Here is a 23,516-nt window from a genome sequence, read left to right on the forward strand (position 1 = left end):
ACAAGACTGTTATGAAGAACTCTATGTCAATTAATTCAACAACTTAGGTTGAAATAGACAAACTCTTTACAATACTTAGAACTATCAAAACTGACAATGAAAAGCTAAACAGCTATATTTCTATCAAAGAAACAACTTTTCATTAAAAATTTTCCCACAAATAAAACACTAGGTATAGATGGCTTCACTGGTCAATTCAATCATTCAAACAAGCTTTCAGAAAATAGAAGAGAAAGATATACTTCCAATCACTTTATGAGGCTAACATTTCTCTAATACAAAAATGGTCAAAGGTTTTTTAAGAAAAGAAAACTAAAGACCACTATGCCTTGTGAAGAACAATAATCTTTAATAACATACTAGTAAACCAAAGCCAGCCATATCCAAAAGGGGTCATACATCATGACCAAATGAAGTTTATCCCAAGAATACAAAGTTGGCTTAAAATCCAAGAGTCAATTAATATAATTCACACAATAACAGAATAAAAGAGGAAAATCATAGGATCATCTTAATAGAAACAGATAGAACACCCGACAATTCAATATCTTTTGAACCTAGGTGCCAAGTTCAGCTCTCACTAACCCACCTTAGAGGTGCTCACAGTACATGTTTTGAGTACAGTTGACCCTTGAACAACATGGGGCGGTGAGAGGGGGGTTAACGGTGCTGACTCCCATGCAGCTGAAAGTCAGAAGCCTTACAGTAGGCCCTCTGTATCCACAGTTCTGCATCTGAGAACCAACTGTTCAACTGCTTGAAGATCATGTAGTATCAATACTTTAGTATGGATTTACTGAAAAAAAATCTATGCATAAGTGGACCTGCCCAGTTCAAACCTGTGTTGTTCAAGGGTCAACTGTATTATAGTTACATTTTAACATGTTCTTTTTTTTGTCTCCAATGATTCTTTTATTTCATATGTATTTTTGTAAGCCACATAAATAACTTGGAACAAAGTAGAGAGTTATCAACAAATGTAAAATACCTTATTCAGTAAAATAAACTGAAATGCTTCAACTAAAAAAATATATATATATATTATTTTTGATAATAAAAATTCCTAGCAAACTAGGGATAGAAGGGAACATCTCAACCAGATAAGAGAATCAAAAAAAAGAGTATAGGGGCTTCCCTGGTGGTGCAGTGGTTGAGAATCTGCCTGCTAATGCAGGGGACGCGGGTTCGAGCCCTGGTCTGGGAGGATCCCACATGCTGCGGAGCAACTAGGCCCGTGAGCCACAACTGCTGAGCCTGTGCGTCTGGAGCCTATGCTCCGCAACAAGAGAGGCCGCGATAGTGAGAGGCCCGCGCACCACGATGAAGAGTGGCCCCCGTTTGCCATAACTAGAGAAAGCCGTCGCATAGAAACGAAGACCCAATACAGCAAAAATAAATAAATTAATAGCCTTCAAAAAAAAAAAAGAGTATAGATAACATCATACTTAATTAGGAAAAACTGAACTTTTCCCCCTAACATCAGGAACAAGGCAGTGTTGTCCACAGATCACCAATTCTATTCAGCATTTTATTGGAGGTCCTACCTAGGGCAATAAAGGAAGAAATAAAAAAATTAAAGGCATAAAAATAGGGGAGAAAAAACTGACTTAATTTGCAGTGGTGACCATGTATGTAGAAAATCCTACCATCAAACAATCCTGGTAGAACTAGTGAATTTAGCAAGCCAGTAGGATACAAGTTCAATATACAAATGTCCATTGCATTTCTATATATAAGCAACAAGCAACTGCCAAATAAAATATAAAGAATTATCATTCACAATAATTTAAAAAAAACATAAAACACTTAGGGGATAAAGGACATTAGAATATGCCACCCCAGGGCTTCCCTGGTGGCGCAGTGGTTGAGAATCTGCCTGCTAATGCAGGGGACACGGGTTCGAGCCCTGGTCTGGGAAGTTCCCACATGCCGCAGAGCAACTGGGCCCGTGAGCCACAACTACTGAGCCTGCGCGTCCGGAGCCTGTGCTCCGCAACAAGAGAGGGCGCGACAGTGAGAGGCCCGCGCACCGCGATGAAGAGCGGCCCCCGCTTGCCACAACTAGAGAAAGCCCTCGCACAGAAACAAAGACCCGGCACAGCCAAAAATAAATTAATTAATTAATAAACTCCTACCCCCAACATCTAAAAAAAAAAAAAAAAAAGAATATGCCACCCCAAAATATACCACTTTGGCATAAGGATTATTTTGACTGAAGGCAACTGAGAGGCAGATGCAGAAGGAACTCTACTGCCCTACCCCTTTCTGCCTAAAAGAAGAACACAAATTTCCCCTTTGTGAAGTATACCCTCCTGCCCTCTCCCAAACCAGGAAGAGGAGAAAGACTCAATCACTGGAGATGACTCTTTTCACTGGGGATGACTCTTTTCACTGGTGATGGCTCCAACTTAAGTCTGCATAAGAAACTTCAATAAATAATCCTTATCTACCAATTAGTTTTCCCATATAGTTACCTTCCTACAATTTACCACCCTAGAAGCCCAAATTCTTTTTCCTTTGGCTAGTCAGGACACAATTTATCACCCTTTGTTAAAATGGCATATAAGCTCCCAAGCCTAACTGCTTCTTTGGGTTTTCACTTCTTTTCTATGAGCCCCCCCCACCATGTGCATGTGTAATAAATCTTCTCTCCTGCTAATCTGCTATCAGTTTAATTTGCAGGTCTCAGTCACTGAATATAAGAGGGTAGAGAAGTTTTTCCTCCCCTACAGGGACAAATTTAACAGAACATTTGCAAGGCCTGAACAGTGAAAACTACACAAAAGTTATGAGATAATTAAAGAAAATGTAAATAAATGGCCATCATGTGGGCCAACATTATGTGAGCTATATAAAATACATTTCTAAATCTGATATAGCCAAGAAACCATGAGTTTGCAACCTCTGCTCCGGATGTTCTAAATTTAATCCTTGAAACAAACCAGACCACCAGAAAACTGAGTACTCAGGCTACAGTACTATTTTTTTTTTTAACCCAACTGAATTTTAACAGAAAACCCTTCGCTTACATTCTGTAGAAACAATATAAAGCTTGTTTACTTTTGGAATGATGAAGTTATTTATTACAACAAGCAGTTCCTCCAATACAGGGACCCAAAGGAAAAAAATTTTTGAGCCCTAAATTGCACGAAATATATCAGTTATCCAGATTATGTAGTATGGTTGTGAAGTTTATGAATAACACAAACCTCAAAACTCATCAAGTTTCTAATTTGGCTCTGGTTGCTAGTTAATTCAATCTAAGTCTGGTAATTATATATTGTATATGCATTTCTGTGTACTACTTTTACCTCTGGTCTTCGTTTACTAATTCTGCCTTTTGTATTTTTATTTTTTATAATATATACTTTTTTAAAATTAATTAATTTATTTATTTTTGCTGTATTGGGTCTTCGTTTCTATGCGACGGCAGGCAGATTCTCAACCACTGTGCCATCAGGGAAGCCCCTATAATATATACTTTTATAAGCTACTTCAAATTCTTTTGTGGGATGAAATATCTTTTACATAAATACAGAAGTAATTTTTTTAATTTAAAAAGAGCCAAGGTATCCATATTAAAGAATTTAACACTTACCAAGGACATTATAGAGACATTAAAATATTTTAAATGTACACAGTTTCACACTACTTTTTAAGAGCAGAAAAGGGTAGGAGATAATCAACTTGAAAGGAAAACGAGAGAGAGAAAACCCTAGGGAAGCAGTAGGACTTTGAATAATGAATAGATGTTGAAGAGGGTAGCAGGTAAACAATGTAAGTACTAACAGAATATCAGAATATAATGTAAAGGCAAACAATTCATATTAAGTATCGTAAAAATAAAGTTGGGTGGGTATAAGAATGTCAAATAAAAGATGGTTCAGGTGCAAAACTAAGCTTAGATTTGGTTCTTTTTTTTTTTTTTTTTGCGGTATGCGGGCCTCTCACTGTTGGGGCCTCTCCCGTTGCGGAACACAGGCTCCGGACGCGCAGGCTCAGCGGCCATGACTCACGGGCCCAGCCGCTCCGCGGCATGTGGGATCTTCCCGGACCGGGGCACGAACCCCTGCCCCCTGCATCGGCAGGCGGACGTTCAACCACTGCGCCATCAGGGAAGCCCTTAGATTTGGTTCTTAAATGTGAAGTAACAAAGAAAAACAGGTTATAAAGCTTTTGAAATACATGAGAGATACACATCATCATCTCAAACTTTTTGTTTAGACATTACTGAAGCCACTGTCTTAAGAGTTCTAGTTAAGACTTTTATATCTAGAAGGGATCTTAGAGAAACTATATGGTACAATTTAACTTTAGAGATTCAGAAGCGTGAGAATAAAAAAAAAACTTATTTCAAGTAATATACGAAGACTCTAAGTCTTAGAACTCCAACCTACTGATCACCTGGGTTGGTTTGAGTAATGTGATTAACTTTTAGTTCTTCTTCCTCATTCCATGTATATACCTAACCAAAGCTAAGAGTTCAAAGAACTTCCCAAGAGAAAAAGATAGGAGGGTAATTCCTTCATTGTATAACTCAAATTACAATGACAGGGCTTCCCTGGTGGCGCAGTGGTTGAGAATCTGCCTGCTAATGCAGGGAACACGGGTTCGAGACCTGGTCTGGGAGGATCCCACATGCCGCGGAGCAACTAGGCCCGTGAGCCACAACTACTGAGCCTGCGCATCTGGCGCCTGTGCTCCTCAACAAGAGAGGCCGCGATGGTGAGAGGCCCGTGCACCGAGATGAAGAGTGGCCCCTGCTTGACACAACTAGAGAAAGCCCTTGTGCAGAAACGAAGACCCAACACAGCAAAATTAAATTAATTAATTAATAAACTCCTACCCCCAACATCTTCTTAAAAAAAAAAATTGAGAAACAAGCATCTACTGTGTTAAGATACAATGCTAAGTCACGGAAGACACCAAGAATAAAACTATTCACAGAAAATCATATAATAATACTATAAGCTCAAGACAATGAAAAAGGAAGCCTATTAAATATACTCTAGAAATACTTAAAAATCAATGTCAACATAATTCAGCATTCTCACTTACCTATCACACTTTATAAAAGATATATTCTTTGTAATTCATAAAATACTTACAGAATGATGATCCACCTGACAAGATTTTTTTCAAATGACATTTATAGGGCTTAATCTTAATATTTTGTTTTTTTAAATAAATAAAGTTTCATAGAAGAAAGTAATCTTCCATCTACTATTATCTCCATTTACTTTATTTCATAGATAAAACGAAAAAAATCAGGAAAAAGAAACTGAGAAAGATATTTTGGGAAGATAACAAATATTGTACAAATGTGACAAAATAATAAAAAGGAAAACTTTCCAATGTCTGTGAACACTTAAACACCAGCACAAGTTTTTGGAAAATCTTAACCAGTATTTCCTATAGAACATAAGAATTCAGAAACTGTATTTCTCAAACTTGCTTAAACAGTTCATACAAATATATGTTGATCTTTTTATGATTACAAATGTAGAACATGTGACAAAGACTAGGGGAATGGCAACAGGACAAATTCAAGGTTAGAACCAGTTAAGGATAAACACTAGATAGACAAATGAGAAGGTCAACAAATGAGAAGGTCTGTATGAGAAGGTCTGTAATCAAGGAGTTAGGCTGGTCACAATCAAACATCAAGTAGAAGAGCAGAATCTAGACCATCTGTAGCAGGAATAAGAAATCAAAATAAAGTGGGCAGCAGGTATCAAAACTCAGAGAAAGAGGCTAAATGATAAAAGGTCTGAGACTAAAGAAGGAATTCAGAGAGCAGAAAACACCAACAAGCAGTTTAACACTGGCTCAACATTGCTCCTCATCTCAACAGTCCCTTGGAATTTGGAGGTTGGGAGAAGAGTTGCAGCACTTAAGAAGTGTAAAGACAGAGATGTGCAGATGTAACTGACCATCTTTTCCTATGGGACCACATGATTTCAGTGCCAATTTCAAAATTAAATTGTGGCAAAAACACAGTACATATAAATACAAGAGGAAAGTATGAAGTAGATTTTAAATGACTTAATTTGCTACTATGCAAAGGAATTTGAAACAGCTTAGCCTTTGGATAACCAAGATATATATTATCTTAATCTCATTTTTCATTTTCATAGACAATATAAAATAGAACTAGTCTCAAAGAAAGGACTTCTGTGACTGCATGAAAACCAGCTGGCACCTGTGACAGAATATAGAAAAGAAGCCTAAAACCTTCAAAAAGAAAAATATTCAAATTTGACAAATACTTCATATACTTGTTTCTACTTGCTAAGATAGGAATATTCAAATAGTTATAATTTACAAAGTCCTTTCCTAATCATTTAGAACTGTAACATATGACATGTGATGAAATGTATAACCCATTTAAGTTTTTAATTATCCTTACCAAAATCAAAAGTGTTACTTACAGAATGTTATTCCTCAAGCAAAACCACTTTCTACTTATGTCTAGCTTCTTTCACTCACTATTTCACTCGGGAATCCTCAAAATCCTTTTTCATAGATTCTGAATGACTAATCTAGGGCTTATAATTGTAAAGCAGTATTTAAAGTTTTTTCCACAAAATGTTCCCCATGTCTTAAATCTGCTACATTGTAGTTGAAGGAAAAAGAAACCTAGAGAGAGTGACAAAAGTGATTAGAGAAGTTGGGACTATGTGATAAATTAAGAAATTTGATAAAATGGTAAAAGAAAACATTTTAATCAAATAGACTTAAATCTAAATCTTAGTTTTCTGCCATTACTGACTGTAAACTTGGGCAATATACTAAACCAGCGGTTATTCAGGTATGGCCCACAGGATCCATGGGGATCCTCAAGACTCTTTCAGAGGGTCTCTGAAGTTAAAACTATTTTTATAATACAGTACTAAAATGTTATTTGCCTGTTTCACTGTGTTGACACTTGTACTGATGATACAAAAGTAATGGTGGGTAAAACTGCTGTTCCCTTTACACGAATCATGGTCATATCACGAATCATCATATTCTTCTGTCATGCACTCATAATTAAGTGAAAGAAAAAAAAAAGGTGAGTTTCCATTATGAAGCAGTAAAAAGTACTCATTTTTAAATTTTCAATCTTGAGTACATTACTTTTAAATATTGTGTGTAACAAAATGGGAAACATTTCTGCTCCATACCCAGGTACTGTAGTTGTCTCAAGAAAACACTTATATAAATGTGAGCTAAACCAATAGTTTTTTTCACGAACACCAATATCATTTCAAGGAAAACAACTCACTTTCTTTGTCATCAGTGATAAAATCAAGCTTTCAAGTATACATTAGAATTTTGGAAAACTTATATCTGTCACTGAATGTGACAGCTTCCCACTTTTTACTTTTCTAAGGAGAACAGTGGTGATATTAGCAAATGTTATTATTGCAGAATAAAATGCAGCAATATTTGAAAGTCAGTAATCAGTATTTTCCAATTGCCAATGTATGGTGCTACAAAATCATGCACCAAAAGATCTATTCAAAACACACAAAAACCCAGTGGGTTTTAATTGAACAAAGCTCAGAAAATTCATTGATAATGTTTCAGATTACACCCTGAAACTGACCTCCAGGAAACCCCCATTTGAGTAGTTTTAGGAGTGGTATCAAAGAAGAATATCCACAATTATCAAAAGGGTTATTAAAATATTCTTCCCCTTTTTTTACCCTCATATAAACGTAAGACATTTTCTTCTTAGACTTCCTCCAAAATAATGTATTGCAACAGACTGAATATAAAAGCAGATATATGGGGCCTCCCTGGTGGCGCAAGTGGTTGGGAGTCCGCCTGCCGATGCAGGGGATACGGGTTCGTGCCCCGGTCTGGGAGGATCCCATATGCCGCGGAGCGGCTGGGCCCGTGAGCCATGGCCGCTGAGCCTGCGCGTCCGGAGCCTGCGCGTCCGGAGCCTGCGCGTCCGGAGCCTGTGCTCCGCAACGGGGGAGGCCACAACAGTGAGAGGCCCGCATACCGCAAAAAAAAAAAAAAAAAAAAAAAGCAGATATATGAGTCCAGTTATCTTCTATTAAGCCAGACTTAAAATATATTTGTAAAAATGTAAAATAAGGCCATTCTTCTCAGTTGTTTTTCTTTTGGATAACAGTTATTTTTTATAAAATTATGTTAACATGTAATGACACAATCCCTCTGTATAATCACTTAAATTTTCAACAAATTGTAACTAATGTGGTCAATTTCTATTGCCACCATAAAATTATGTGGGCATCCTATGTACAACATATACCTATCTATCGACATGCAGCCAGTTAGTTAGAAGCGTGACTCCATCCAAGACCAATATTAATGGCCAATATTAATCTAACCACTCATTAAACCAAAAGTTATCTCACATACATTTACAAACACCTCCTGAAAGACCTTTGTCTTGGCAAATCTGGAAGCTATATATTAAAACCGAACCAATGATTAAGCAGGACTTTGATACTCAGCAAGTTTGTAGTGATCAAGTCATTTCACATCAGACTGAGTTCTTCAGTCAAGGGTCAGAACAGGGCCCCTAACAATTCAGAACCAGGAAAGTGCCAATGTTGCTACATGTATATGCAGATAATACATGATGTAGACTTTTCCTAATGCATGCTTCACAGCATCCTCCACATTAACCACTGGACTATGTTGGATTAATGTGGGACCAGTGGCATTTGGATGACCCTGCCTTTACTCTCATGTGAGAGTAGTAACAGATTAATTCACATACCTCTAGTTATACTATCTTTTTGCAAGCTGTTTGAAGCCTTTATACTCCACTAAAATATCAGTCTTCTTTACAGGGATTATTAACTAACATAAGTGTATCTCTTAGTCATCTTCTACTACTCCTATATGCATTCTCCCAAAGTTGGTGTGTGAAAGCAATGTTGCAACTTCTGCCCCTCTGTTCAAGATAGACTCGACTTTCAAATAAGAGTATTCATAAAGCATAATATAGCAGGGACATGAATGTGTGTATGCAGAGTATATGTAAGCATATATGTGAGTGTGTTGCATAAAAATACACATATATACATAAGAGTATTCATAAAGCATAATGTAGCATGAACATGGATGTGTGTATACAGAGTTTATGTAAGCATATATGTGAGTGTGTTGCATGAACATACACATATATACATACACATTATGTATAACAACATACTGATTGAATTGGTAATAGAAAAATCTTTGTGGATAAAAAGATGAAAATGGGATCTAGGGGACTTTCTAGACAGCCTGACATTCATAAATATGCATAACAATTAGATAAGCACAAAAAAGATAACGTAAAGGTGCTTAAAGAAAAATATTTGCGTACTAAAAAATTCAGAATGCTAAAAACATGGGTTTCAAACTATTCAGATGAACAAATGAAGTAAAATACTAGTATTCGAATACAAATCTATACACATCCTGAATCCAAGAATGTTTAAATACCAATGACAGACATTCTATCTTCCGAATTTTTACTTTCATGAAGCAAAGTTAGCTGGACTAATAAGCTCATTGAATTTCAAGTGCCTAGCATGTTAAAGATGCTCAATACTGGAGCGAAATTATAAGATTCAATCTGCTCCAAATGTCCAATCTTTCCAAAGCCTCTTAATGAATGGAAAATGTTACTTACATTAATTCAAATAATTTACTTATTTAGCTAAACTTTTCTGTCTCCAGATCAAATTATATTTATGTCCTAAGAGTAACTCCAACTCTTCCTAGTGAAAAATGCCACCAGTATTATACTAACTATATAGATACAGAACTTTAGAAATCCACGGAAGACTTACTGATAAAATATATAAATGATGTGCATTATATAAGCCAATCTATTTTATAGACTAAAAAGAAATATAGGAAGTAACTGTCAAAAGAGTCTACTTCAGAGATTTTATATCATTACTAAAAATAATTTTTATGATAAATAGCAAATGGACTTCCCCTGTTTAGATGAAAATACACTATTTACCACTAGTCCATAATGGTGACAAATCAAAAGGAAACAATAGTGTCCCTGTGACTCTTTCAAGCTTATTTTATTAAAAACCCTCTGATGTCAAGATAAATACAGAGAAAGAAATGGTTCCATAATAAACCTACTTAATATGTTTAAATCTGACCCTTAATTTAGTTACACCGTAAACAGTTCAGCCAAATCCTCAACCACTGAATCTCTAAGGAACAATGACAGAGATTTAAGGCTTTTAGATTATGTATTACAACCTGTCAAATCAAGTACAGATGAAGCTAGACACTGGCTCCAGCTGACAAAGGAACAAGATTTGGCATGAGAGTTATTATACTTAACACTGTAAATATATATATATATATATATATATATATATATATATATATATATATATATTTTTTTTTTTTTTTTTTTTTTTTTTTTTTTTTTTTTTTGCGGTACGCGGGCCTCTCAGTGCTGTGGCCTCTCCCGTTACGGAGCACAAGCTCCGGACGCGCAGGCTCAGCGGCCATGGCTCACGGGCCCAGCCGCTCCGAAGCATGTGGGATCCTCCCGGACCAGGGCACGAACCCGTGTCCCATGCATCGGCAGGCGGACTCTCAACCACTGCGCCACCAGGGAAGCCCTGTAAATATTTTTATTTTCAAAAACTTGCTACTTTATTTAAAGCAAAAATATATCAAATGCTATAACCTGAAGAAAGTATTTTGAATTTGATTAAAATTAAAAGATTTGTGAAAATTTCTCATTTCTAAAGCAATTCTTATAGAAAAACTACTAAACATGGTTCAAATAGAAACAATGAAACCAGAATATATAGTAATCAAGTTTCTGAAATGACCTCTCATATGTTTTATGTCTTCATATTTAAAAAGCTTATGTATAAACTTCAGGTTTATATACACAGCACTTGGTCACACAAATTTGGAATATACCCTTCCAAAAAAAGTTTGGAGGACTTTTTCTTCTTACTGATCTTTTGAGTACTAAGGTTCATTACTATATATGACTTAGAGGAAGAACATCAAAATTCTAAAATTATAATCATGTCTCAGCAAAAATAACATAAGCAATACAAAAAAAGAGATATTTACATAGGCTCCCAGCCCTTTTCCATCATCTGTATTTGGCTATTTTCCTGAGTATTAGTTAAGGTGGGCAAAAGGAACAGAAACACTTTGACTACTTTGGTTTGGAGAAGAAAATTACTGACTGGATTATTTGCATAATTAAAATAACCATTATTCTATTAAATCCATTACCTTGGAGAGCTAAGAAGCAATGATATAAGTTGAAATCAAGCTTTTCCGGTTTTACTATAAGTTTTAGAAACTTACAGTATTTTACTCAAGATTTTGATGATCATCTAAAAATTTAGGTTAAATACACAGGGGTATATATAATAAGCAATCACAATTTAAAAGGTAAACCATAGCATTATGAGAATTAATCTGCACTAATTCACTGATGATATTGATTGTTTTCTTTTTATGAAGACTTAAATAAAAGCACCTTGTAAAAATGTATGATTCAAAAGACCAAGTTACATTCGAAGAAGAAAAAAAAATAGCAGGAATTCAATGTTTAATGTAAGTAATCAGAAATCTATATAAAATTCCAGATGCTCAATAAACAGTCATAAAGATGAAAATTATGGTGACAAACTTCACATATTAGAAGTTTGTTTGGCCCAATATTAGATACAATAATAATATTGTCACTGTGACATATAGATGAACTTCATTATTCATTATTAGATATTTACACAAGGAGCTAACCCGTTAAAAATTTTTTTCTAGAAAGCTCACTGTATAAAATATATCTATTCACTTGCAATATGAGGTACTTTAGAAAATGGTATATTTAGCTTCAGAGTTAGCAAGTCTATTCTTTTTAAACTTTTATTTTTAGCATTAGGTCATTATGAGCACTTTTAATTTTGGAAAAGAATATTTTATTACTAGTTGGAAAATTTTCACTTCTAGTCTGCCAGTAATTGACAAATACTCAGCTAAATAAAATAATATTAAATAAAGAGAAAACTCAGTATGGTTTAATGCGACAGGTGTATAGGAACCAAATTAAGAGAAACTGAAAACTAGGACGAACAATCAAAATTACAGAGGTAAAATAACCTCTGTAACTAACCAGTGACTATGAACAAATTAGGCAACGTAAAATCTTAACATGACATTAAACACTTTTGTGTTTTAGTGGGAATAATGAAAAGCCAATTTTTAAGATAGTATTAGAAAAACCTAAACTTAAGGCATAAAACTATGCCCAAGTGAGTTTTCCCCATAAAATAAATAAGACTTCTAAAATCTGTCATATGCTGAAATTTTACATGACCAAAGAAAATGTCATATAAATTTACTGAAATCTATAAGTTACGCTTCTTTTAAAATCCAAAGCAAAATTTTTAAAAAGCAAATAAAAATGTCCCACTAGAACTTTATAATTAGACTGGTTTAATCTGAACCACTAATAGTCATGTGACCACTGCTAATTATTGAAGTTCCTTGATGAAAGTATATATCACTATTTATAAGATTCACCATACCACTTCTAAGAAGACTCACTAATTCTGTCAAAATATATAAAAAAAAAAAAGAAAGGAAAAGAATGGAAATTAACCAGAGAATTCAACTCAGACAATAGCTCTTAGGAGAGGGGTAAAGAGTATGTTGGCAGGTGTCTGCAAGGAGCTAGATAATACAATGGAATCAGTTTTCATTCTGCAGAACAACCATGAGACTTGCTGCAATGTCAGCTCCAAGCATACACTGAGGGACTCCAGAAAATGCTCATTGATCATGCAGCACTTTATAATGCGCATAGGCTTTTTTCTCCTGTTAACCCCGCCTAGCTTCCCTTTGCAGCTTATTCTCCCAAGCCCTCTCCCCCTAACAAATTCTCTTCCTGAAGATAGTAAAATATTTAATGAATTATCTTAACAGTCTAAGTATTAGGAATACCACTCAGCATCATTACACCATCATGAAAATTAGCCAGTTTTTTTTAATGGGGGGGGAACCCTACAACCCCCAAAGTAAGAAAATGGGATTTAAATATCTATATATCTATAAATACAAATATCTGATGGTATATTACATCCAAGGCCAAAACCAATTATAGCTTCACTTTGACATGTATTTTCTTGAACTGATTTATACGCAAATAGGTTCTATAACACTGACACAAACAGGAAAAAAAGAAAATATAATTTAAAATTCTCATGACTCAAAATGCAGATTTTTGTGAGCTCTCAAGCATTAGTTAAATTTTACAGTCTTTTAATTTTTAATTTAATAATTTATGTTATAATAAAGTCACATGAAAAACCTAGAAGCAGAATGTACCAGCTAAATTAAGCCATTAGATTAATATATATGCTTAATTTTACCCTAGAAACTAAAATAACCAGCTGTTTTTAATAGTTAACTGCAAGCAGAGTTTTGGGCTTAGATATGTAAATGAATTCTAAGACATATGATACTAAACCTACTCAAAGCTGCTTTGCAGACCCCACCTTCTAATGAGTTAATCTAAAGGTCACCACCAGCACAAGGCTTTTTATTAAGTCCGAGGCCCTTTCTTTCTTTTTCTTTTTTCCCCATCAAACATATATCTACAATTTTCAAAACATTAGGTTTAAACAAAATAAGGTTTTAGTAATCATGTGAACTAGATTGGCACATTCTCACACAGAATAAGGTCTGACCGTATCTTGCTTTTATGCTCTGCCTCTCTTTGCTCTCTCCTCTAATCTATTCATCTGTAAAATAAGTCCGGCAGATAAGATTTCTTTGTTCAGATTTCAACTTTCATTTCATTTACAAACCTAGCCCTACCTCAAGAATGTCTTCTAGAACATATGCTTCCATTTCAGCCGCTGTCTCCACCATGTTTTATCAAACTGCCATGTTTCTTACTGCACTATGATTAGATCATTGCCAGCAGGAACACTCCTCTGTGTCAGCAAGGGAACAGGAAATGGAATGTTCTATTACATGCCTAAAGCAGCTTAGCTGTTCACTAGCCAGGCATCTACCAAAAGAGCAGGGGGTGACTCACTGTGTATTTTTTAAAGATACAGAAGCTCTATTCCAAACCAAACTTCTGTCAAGTAATTTCAACAGGCAAAATAATCTCTTATTTTACCATTTCAAATTTTAAAACTCTACAATTTCAAAAAAGAAATAATAACGTATTTTTTTAAAACCTATTTAAACAAGTCTGGCTTCCTGGTTGAACAAAAGAGGTTGAAGTGGGTTACGTAGCAATTTATCCTTAGTAAAGCCTTGTAGTAAGATTAATGGCTGTATTAAATACGCAAAGAAGGAGGCAAGGTAATACCAAATTAGGAATGTTACATCAGCCATATGTATTATGTAACACATATATTACAGGTGCTGACTTGAGGGTGCCAAAAGTAATAATTTAATGTAGTTTTTTAACGGTAAACTGGTTTTCTATAAACTAATCTGTTAGGAAATATCTAAGAGAAATGGGATTAACATTCAACAGATTTACAATCACTGAGGCAAGCCATAACATATCACAGTTATATGCATTTTCTAGGAATGTCTTTAACCTCATTTATTAACCAAAGAAATGGCCTCCCCCCACCTTATCATAAATATTACAAGAGACTAAAATATTTCAGATGAATGAAATTCAGAAACACTGTTTCTGGATCATTAAATAGCAAATAAAGTGGGTGAGTAACAGTAGAGCTAATTTTATATTTATCACTGCCTCAGTTTAGTAACATTTTTTACTTTGTCAAATTTCTTCCTTATATAATATACAAAATGCAATGGGAGAGGAACAATGTTTTGTGCTCTGCAGTATTAACAAAGTAACCCTGTACTTGTGAGAGTGCCATACAAACTGAACTTGAAGTGATCCCTCAATTAGGTTAACCAATCTAATTATAACTCTAAGGTGAACAGTTCTTCTAGTCTAAATTTTCCTAACTAGAGAAAGTGAATTTTTTAAAGGAAAGGAAAACGACAGGAAAGACCATTCACATATGGTCAAATCTCAGTGATGATATGAATGGCCTTTCCAGTAATGTCTCCTCAAAGTGATACCATGTTTTAGTAGAAAGATTTTGTAATTCTCTTGGGCCTTAGTTTATTTATCTGTGGAAAGGGATAACATTCACTCAACAATGGATTTTCTATTGTATATCAGAAACTGTCCTGGGTACAGTCAACAAAAGATAAAATTTCTTCTAAATAGGTTTATAAGAAGATTAAATGAGGGCTTCCCTGGTGGCGCAGTGGTTGAGAGTCCGCCTGCCGATGCAGGGGACACGGGTTCATGCCCCGGTCCAGGAAGATCCCACATGCCACGGAGCGGCTGGGCCCGTAAGCCATGGCCACTGAGCCTGCACGTCTGGAGCCTGTGCTCACAACAGTGAGAGGCCCGCGTACCGCAAAAAAAAAAAAAAAAAAAAAAGAAGATTAAATGAGATAAAGTATCTACTACTCAGTTTCTGTTATTTAGGAGACATCTTCACTGTGTAAGGTAATATACAAGTCATTGTTTTTCAAATAAACATGTTATTTAACCCTCACAATACCCTAGGTGATAATAATTCAAAATAATAACATTAATAGTTACCTTGTGCTTGCTATATGTGATACACCACTTTAAGTGCCTTGTATATATTAACTCATTAAATCTCACAATAATCCTAAAAGAAAGGTAGCTACTATTATCTCCATTCTGGAAACTGAGGTACACAGAAGTTAAGCAACTTCCCCAACTTACTCGCAACTAAGCTAATTAAGTTAAGAAGCTAAGATTTGGACCCAGGTACTTGACTCCAGAGTCTGTCCTCTGAACCATCTACTATACTTCCTCCAGATGATATGACCCTCACTTTATGGATGAGAAAATCAAGTCGCAGACAGTACATAGTTATATAGCAGAGTTGAGATTCAAACCCAGAATGGTCTGACTTCAAAGGATGTGTGAAATTAATGGAAAACAAATGATATTAAAAATGTTTTCCCTCAGACCATATACAGCACTTTCATTTATGTATGAGTGTGTCTGGTATTTGGAGGTTCTCAAACAAAATAATGTCCATTGTTAAGATACAGCTTATGAAGAACTAGAAAACTGACCTTACTATTTTCCTCCTTCCAGCTCAATCCATTCCATACTTCAAATAAACTGCTTCATCCTTAGATTAGGAGAAGTCATCAATTAAGTTTCTGTTTCTCAAACCTTCTTCCAACAGAAGTAATGGTAGATTTGAATTCAAGGAACTCATATGTTCATACATTCTTATTTCCCATAAGCCAAGAACAGGCTTTCCAACTTTGACAAGAAATCGGGCCCCCTAAGATTCAAGTCAATCAAACCATTCACTGTCTCCTTCCTTCCTGTTCTAGAATTAATACGGTGCTTCCCTTATGTTTTCTGACATATACCGTTAAGTTTTTACTAATAAAGATGTGATTATAGCTTTCTAACAGAATTACAGATATTTATATATCATTTAACATGTCTCTCCCTTACAGATCATAAGCTTGATGAAAGCAGGCAATGCTGTTTGCCAAGGTATACCCAGGGCCAGCACAGTATCTGGCATAGAGCAAGGACTTAAGTATTTGTTGATTTAATAACAAATGCATGAATAAAGGAATCATCTGATATCCAGTTTTGTATACTAATGCCTTTTAAATTATTGCTACCACTAGGAATTATTTCTGATGACAAGAACATGTGTTCTGTGACTATTATCTTTAGGTCACTGAAATAAGATACTAGAAATGTTGAATATAAACAGAATCTATACTTGAGAATTTCTGTAATTCTTTTTTTTTAAATAAATTTATTTATTTATTTTTGGCTGTGTTGGGTCTTCGTTGTTGAGCGCGGGCTTTCTCTAGTTGCAGTGATCAGGGGCTACTCTTCATTGTGGTGGGCGGGCTTCTCATTGCCGTGGCTTCTCTTGTGGAGGAGCACGGGCTCTAGGCGCACGGGCTTCAGTAGTTGTGGCAGGCAGACTCAGTAGCTGTGACTCGCGGGCTCTAGAGCACAGGCTCAGTAGTTGTGGTGCACGGGCTTCGTTGCTCCACGGCATGTGGGATCTTCCCAGACCAGGGATTGAACCTGTATCCCCTGCACTGGCAGGCGGATTCTTAACCACTGCGCCACTAGGAAGTCCCTGTAATTCTTTGTTATACAGCAAAGTAATTATTTATTCTTAATTTTATTTTCTAGTTCTTTTGTTAATATGAGGACTATGCCGCAGCATAGGATACTTTGGGCAAAAGGGTGTGTGAAAGGAGATTCATATACATCTGCTATAAGACCCTACATCCTAATAGTAAGCCACTTTCCTTCTAGTTCAACCTCAATTTGTGGGCAAAAAAACCTGTTTTCCTATTTGCCTAAATGGATTTCAAAATCTTTAATTTTCACCTATGGCAAAAGCATTAAAGCATAAATGATAGTTAACCTACTAACAGTTATGCAAACAAACACAAACTAACAGATGTAAGTGACTTAAATCATAAAGGAAAATACTTACTACAATAAGAAGATTCAAACATCCAAAGTGAAGAGAAAAGCCTCCCATAAAAAGTGAGGGAAAAGGGCAGAAGAAGCTTAATAAATACCAAGACTGCATAAAGGAATCTTCTGAAAGTTACAATTTTATTTAGGACCAGCACTGATTTCTTTGAACAAGGAGCAAGAAAACCAAACACACACACACACACACACACACACACACACACACACACAGAGAAATATGTTGAAAAGCAAGCAACCCTATTTTGTATGGTTTAACATTTTGTTGATGTTTGTTCCTCCACATAAAACATTTTTTTTCAATCAAATATTCCTTGTAAAGAAGTTCTGCTCCCATCAAATATTTTGTTCTATTTAGGGAAGGGCGAGACTTTTCAAAATCCACATTTTCAAACAAAACAAGGACAAATAATTGGTTGCAGTATAAATGTAATTATTTCACCCGCCTACATAAAAACAAACTATTAGAAAAACAAAATCTGAACAAACTTCACCTCTCAAAATGTGTGAAATGTAGTCATTACTTCATAATATCTCTATTTTTCTCTTTTCTCTCTGTAAGTTATATTTTAGCAGAAGTGTAAAATAGCCTGGACCAAGCATAAGTGACATACATACATTAAAGAGTTAAACAGAATTTAAATTAAAAGGCTAACAAAATATGGTCAAATTTCTGATACCCTATATACATTATTAGAATAACTCTATCCCCACAAATTTACCTTATATTTCTCCTAAGCCAAACCATGCCACAATATGACTGGGGGTTCTCGATATATGTCTTTTTTTTTAAACTTATTTTATTTTTTTTTAGTTTTGGCTGCGTTGGGTCTTCGTTGATGTGCATGGGCACGAGCTCTAGGCACGTGGGCTTCAGCAGTTGTGGCTCACGGGCTCTAGAGTGCAGACTCAGTAGTTGTGGTACACAGGCTTAGTTGCTCCGTGGCATGTGGGATCTTCCCGGACCAGGGCTCGAACCCGTGTCCCCTGCATTGGCAGGCGGATTCTTAACCACTGCGCCACTAGGGAAGCCCTCAATATATGTCTAATGTAGCATAGTAATATTCTTTTCATTACCACCACAGATTACTTTCTTTTTTTAAAAAACTATGGTTTTTATCTGCAAAGTAATACATGTACACAGAAAACATTCCTATATAAAAGAGAACATAGGGAAAAGTAAACCTATCTCTCACCAACCCCTAAAAGCACAACTAGTGGGCTTCCCTGGTGGTGCAGTGGTTGAGAGTCCGCCTGCCAATTCAGGGGACACGGGTTTGTGCCCCGGTCCGGGAAGATCCCACATGCCGCAGAGCGGCTAGGCCCGTGAGCCATGGCCGCTGAGACTGCGCGTCCGGAGCTGTGCTCCGCAACAGGAGAGGCCACAACAGTGAGAGGCCCGCGTACCGCAAAAAAAAAAAAAGCACCCCTAGTGTATTCTTCCAGAAATAACCTACATATATAAAGCATATCTTAGTGTAGATTATTTTTTATACAAATGGAAGCATATTGTACATACTTTTCTTCATCTCCATTTTAAAAATGTAATACTCCATAATTGTTTCAGATTAGTATATGTATCTCTCTCTTTGATTGTGATAGTTGCTCAAATTTTCACTAAAAAACTGTACTATAATTTATTTAATCAGTTCCCTTTTGATGGGCATTTGTGTTGCTTCAACATTTCACAATACTGCAATGAACATGCCCAACAAAAGGGCACACATACTCTGCACATACCCGAATATAACTGTACTGTAAATTTCTTGATGGGTACATCTATTTAAAACTTTATTTAAAACTTTATGTTACCAAATTGCCCTCTAAGGTTGAATTTACATTCTGACAGTGAATGAGACTGCCTGCTTCCCTACAAATAGTAAGTATTAATGATACAAAGTCTATTAAGAGAAACTCATATCAGAAATAAGCATGTTTTAAAACATGTATCTAGATTTATCCTTACTCCCTCATCATTTCCACTTTTCAAGGTAATGCAAATGAAAATTACATCTCCTCTCATCTAACTTCTGTCCCCTTAACAAAAAAAAAACATTAATTCCCTGACAGATTAAGAATTTATTTACCACCAAAAAAACACAAAAAACAAAATAAGGAGCCACAGTGCAGATTCTATCTATATGTATGTACTTGGAGAAAAGAGAAGAATGGTGAGTCAAATGACACTTTTAAAAAATCTACTTCGGTTAAATACAAATTCCATACAGGTTTAATGGACTCTAACTAAGTTGTGAAGTTTCTGCCGGAATTTAGTATTATAAAGATCCAGGATTCTTTGGGTATGTTCTTACTAAACTAAATTAATAAAATACTGTTGGTTGTTCATTTGTTTGCCTTCCACATTTATTTCAAACTATTCATTTCTAAAGCATAAATTTCTAAAGTAATCCTTCCATCATTATTGGAAAAAAAATCGAACGTGAACTAAGATGAAGAAGATAGGTTTTTATTAACAAAAAGAGCACTAAACAGCTTCTATCACAGTTTCTTGACATGTATCCCAGGTCTAATTTTGATGATAATGTTTAAAAATAAGAATGATTAAAACTTCACCAGAACCTCCAAAATAAATGTTAATAGTTGGACAGGCTTCTAGATATGTGAGGAACACCTAAAAGGCTTAGGTAACAAAGGATTAAGCAAGGATATATAAAATTATAACCTAATATATAAAATCATGCAAAGGTCATCCATTAGTATATTCTAAATGTGAGGAAGGATATTTATTGCTTAAATAAAATTTTTCTCAAGGCTAATGCTATAAAAAGTCCCTAGTAAACTTTCTTTTGAAAGATCAATTACTATTTTGATCATTCATTTATACAAATATTTAGTGAGTGCTTACTAGGTGACAGGCTTTATACTACACAATGGATAGAATGACAAATAGTTACTGCACCTTCAAGAGTCTATAATCTAGAAAAACTTGATCCTGATTTTCAACAAAGTCTAAAATCAAAATCTTCAATGATTTTTTCATCTTCTCTGATATACAGTCCCTTTCCATTTTTCTTTAATCTAACTAATAAATAAAACTCAAAACTCCATTCAGAACAATACTGAAAGTATTATTATATTTAAACAAATATTTCATCCAGATGTGTCCCATGTATAGAATTAAATACAACCACAGTCTTGTCCAAATATAAGTAACAGACTAAGCAAAGTAAGAAACAAAACAGCTTTCCCTCCTTTCACATCTCCAATTACAGTTGTGCCTGCTGGACACTTGCACTTGTTGTCTCTACCGATGCTAGGTCACAACATGAAATCATTATTTTCCTAGTATTTCACAATAGGTTCTATGTATACAAAATTGACAAGATTTTTATTGTTTTTGGAAAACATTCACCTCCCAAATTTGTCTGTACAACATTTCAAATAAAAATAAACAAGTACATATATAACAGGAATAACTTACTTCAACATTTTTTGGTTTTGTTTCAAATAGGCTAAATCTACTGATAGTACAGTGCTCTCAATTTCTTCTGTTCCAAAGCAACAAGAATCTACCAACAAAAATAAATATACCACACACACACACACACACACACACACACACAGCCTACCTCCCTACCCCAACCCCACAAGCACAGTGGTGGGGAGAGTAGAGAGCCTGGGGATAAAAATGCAAATTACAACAAGAGACAAGTCCAAAGCCAATTTTTTTGAGTAACCAATTTCTACCACCTTTCTGGAAGGACGATTGTCCTACTCTAGGGCAGCGGTCCCCAATCTTTTTGGAACCAGGGACCGGTTTCATGGAAGATGATTTTTCCGAGGACCTGGCGGTGTAAGGGGGATGGTTCAGGCGGTAATGCGAGCCATCGGGAGTGAAGGGAAGTGGCAGATGAAGCTCCGCTCCATAGCCGCTGACCTCCTGCTGTGCGGCCTGCGTTCCTAACAGGCCAGGGACAGGTAGTGGTCCGCGGCCTGGGGATTGGGGACCTCTGCTCTAGGGGACACAAGAAACAGCTCCAGGTCACTTAAGACAGTATCAAAGGCACGCAAAATAATCAGGATGCAAAAACTACCAAAGGAACCTTGCAACCTCAACTCCTTCTCTGGTTGCTTGATGGCCTGGAGTTGCTGGCAGCAAGCTCCAATCAGTCTGGTTTCCCATGATGCCAATTACCACTCTGATGTTTCTAGTCTAGTCTATTCATAACAAATCTGGAATGGTTTGCCTGCAAGCAATTATTGCAAGTGCTCTTTCAGAATCATAATTCCATCTCCTAAGAAATGTATTACATTAAATTGTCTATATCCCCAAAACACTAGGCCAAAAATTGCAAAACGGAGTCCCTTTTCCACTAACCTGATCCTGACCAGAGATCCCAACACAAACCCCATATATATATTATATATATATATATTATATATATAAAGAAATACTGATTTCATTCAAGGTAACTGTGACTCTTTGGTCATCATGAAGATATCTCACAACACAGCTACGTTAGAAGCAATGTTACTACCATTACTTTCAACTTCCCCCACAAATTTCAGATATTCAGTTTTACTACCAAATCTAATAGAAACTAACACCAGATAAGAAAACAGAAGTTAATATATAACAACTTTTATGTGTGTAATATATAAACACTAGCATGTTTTATGAAATCACTACTATGTTTTATGAAACCAAATTTAACCCACATTCATATCTTTCAATAGCTCTTTCATCAATTTCTTAACAGAGACAACTATATTTACAATTACTTGACAATTCCCATCCTCTTCAAGAACACATATGCCAATGTCTCTCAGTGAAGGCAGTTAATATTCTTTAAAGGGTAGCCACTGAAAAACCAATAGCTTACAAAATGTTAAAAAGCATAACTGAATTGCCAAATATAATTTTATACTTTAATATTCATTTTTTGTATGCTCAGGTAAACCATCTCTCTCTAACACAAATTCCACAATTTCCAGTAAAATGCTTAGTTTTTAAAGTATTTCTCATAAGTTATTTTAAGGGTATATATTTGCATAATTTGATTTCTTTTTAAGCACTCCAGCTTGCCTAGAAAACTATGTATAATTTAAGTAGAATCATTATAGATAGTGTACTTAGGTCTTAGGGTCTTAGCAGTTTACACTTTCAGTACTTAAACGCATATAACAGCATAGTATTTTATGATTTTTAAAATCAAATATGAAAAACATACAATTAGAAATGTGCTTCCCAAAAGATGTTTCTGATGCAACACTCCTAAAATTAGGCTTTCAAAAACCATTTTACCTATGTACAGTAGAAACAGGATGCCAACCTATCTTTAAGTTCAAGTGGCATCAAAATAAATTCTTTCATTCAACAAATATTGTCCAGCTAGGGACATAAGATAATCCGTATCTTTAGAAGGATAAAAAAGGCCATCTCTATTCCCATCTTTTATTCCAGTTCTTCCAGAAGATATACCCTGCCTCTAGTGGCTGTAGCTCTCCTTGATCACATGACTTTCTTCTTATGGAAAAACCAGGCTTCTAATCCCAGTCTTCAGTATGTCAGAGAAAATGTCATCTTATTTAAAGGCACTGGTGGGAAGAAGGACTCAGAATTTTCCCATACATCCAAATTTTTAACAAACTTTTTTTTAAAAAAAGAATTATGGAAAGGACTCCAGAATTGACATACAAAATAAAGTGTAAGCCAGTCAAGAAATAATTATGCATCTTACATAAAAATATTCATATTTGTATTCTATGCAACTTTCCAATTTCCTGTAATTAATTTCCGTATGTCCTCCATTTCTACCTCACAGAATTTCTAAAAACGGCACTTTATAAATAAAAGTATTATTACCTAAGTAGGTAAATGCAACACATTTGCAATCTTTTTTTTTTTTTTTGCGGTATGCGGGCCGCTCACCGCTGTGGCCTCTCTCGCCGCGGAGCACAGGCGCCCGACGCGCAGGCTCAGCGGCCACGGCTCACGGGCCCAGCCGCT

The 23,516-nt window shown here is 35.5% G+C and overlaps 1 protein-coding gene across 9 annotated transcripts in view; it reads right to left on the bottom strand.

The window, feature by feature from the left end:
- ANKRD17 (ankyrin repeat domain 17) overlaps positions 1-23,516 on the bottom strand; it is a 163,380-nt gene that overhangs the window by 116,516 nt on the left and 23,348 nt on the right. Inside the window, exon 1 of one of the 9 annotated variants that reach the window (XM_060113342.1) lies at positions 13,840-13,930. The exons of the other annotated variants lie outside the window; for them this stretch is intronic. Within the exon in view, the coding sequence (XP_059969325.1) occupies positions 13,840-13,893 (54 nt within the window). The 5' untranslated portion in view covers positions 13,894-13,930. Of the gene's footprint in view, positions 1-13,839; positions 13,931-23,516 lie in introns of those variants that run through there. 9 annotated transcript variants of the gene reach the window in all.

Source organism: Mesoplodon densirostris, chromosome 1, assembly GCF_025265405.1.
Source record: "Mesoplodon densirostris isolate mMesDen1 chromosome 1, mMesDen1 primary haplotype, whole genome shotgun sequence".
NCBI classification, from domain to species: Eukaryota; Metazoa; Chordata; class Mammalia; order Artiodactyla; family Ziphiidae; genus Mesoplodon; species Mesoplodon densirostris.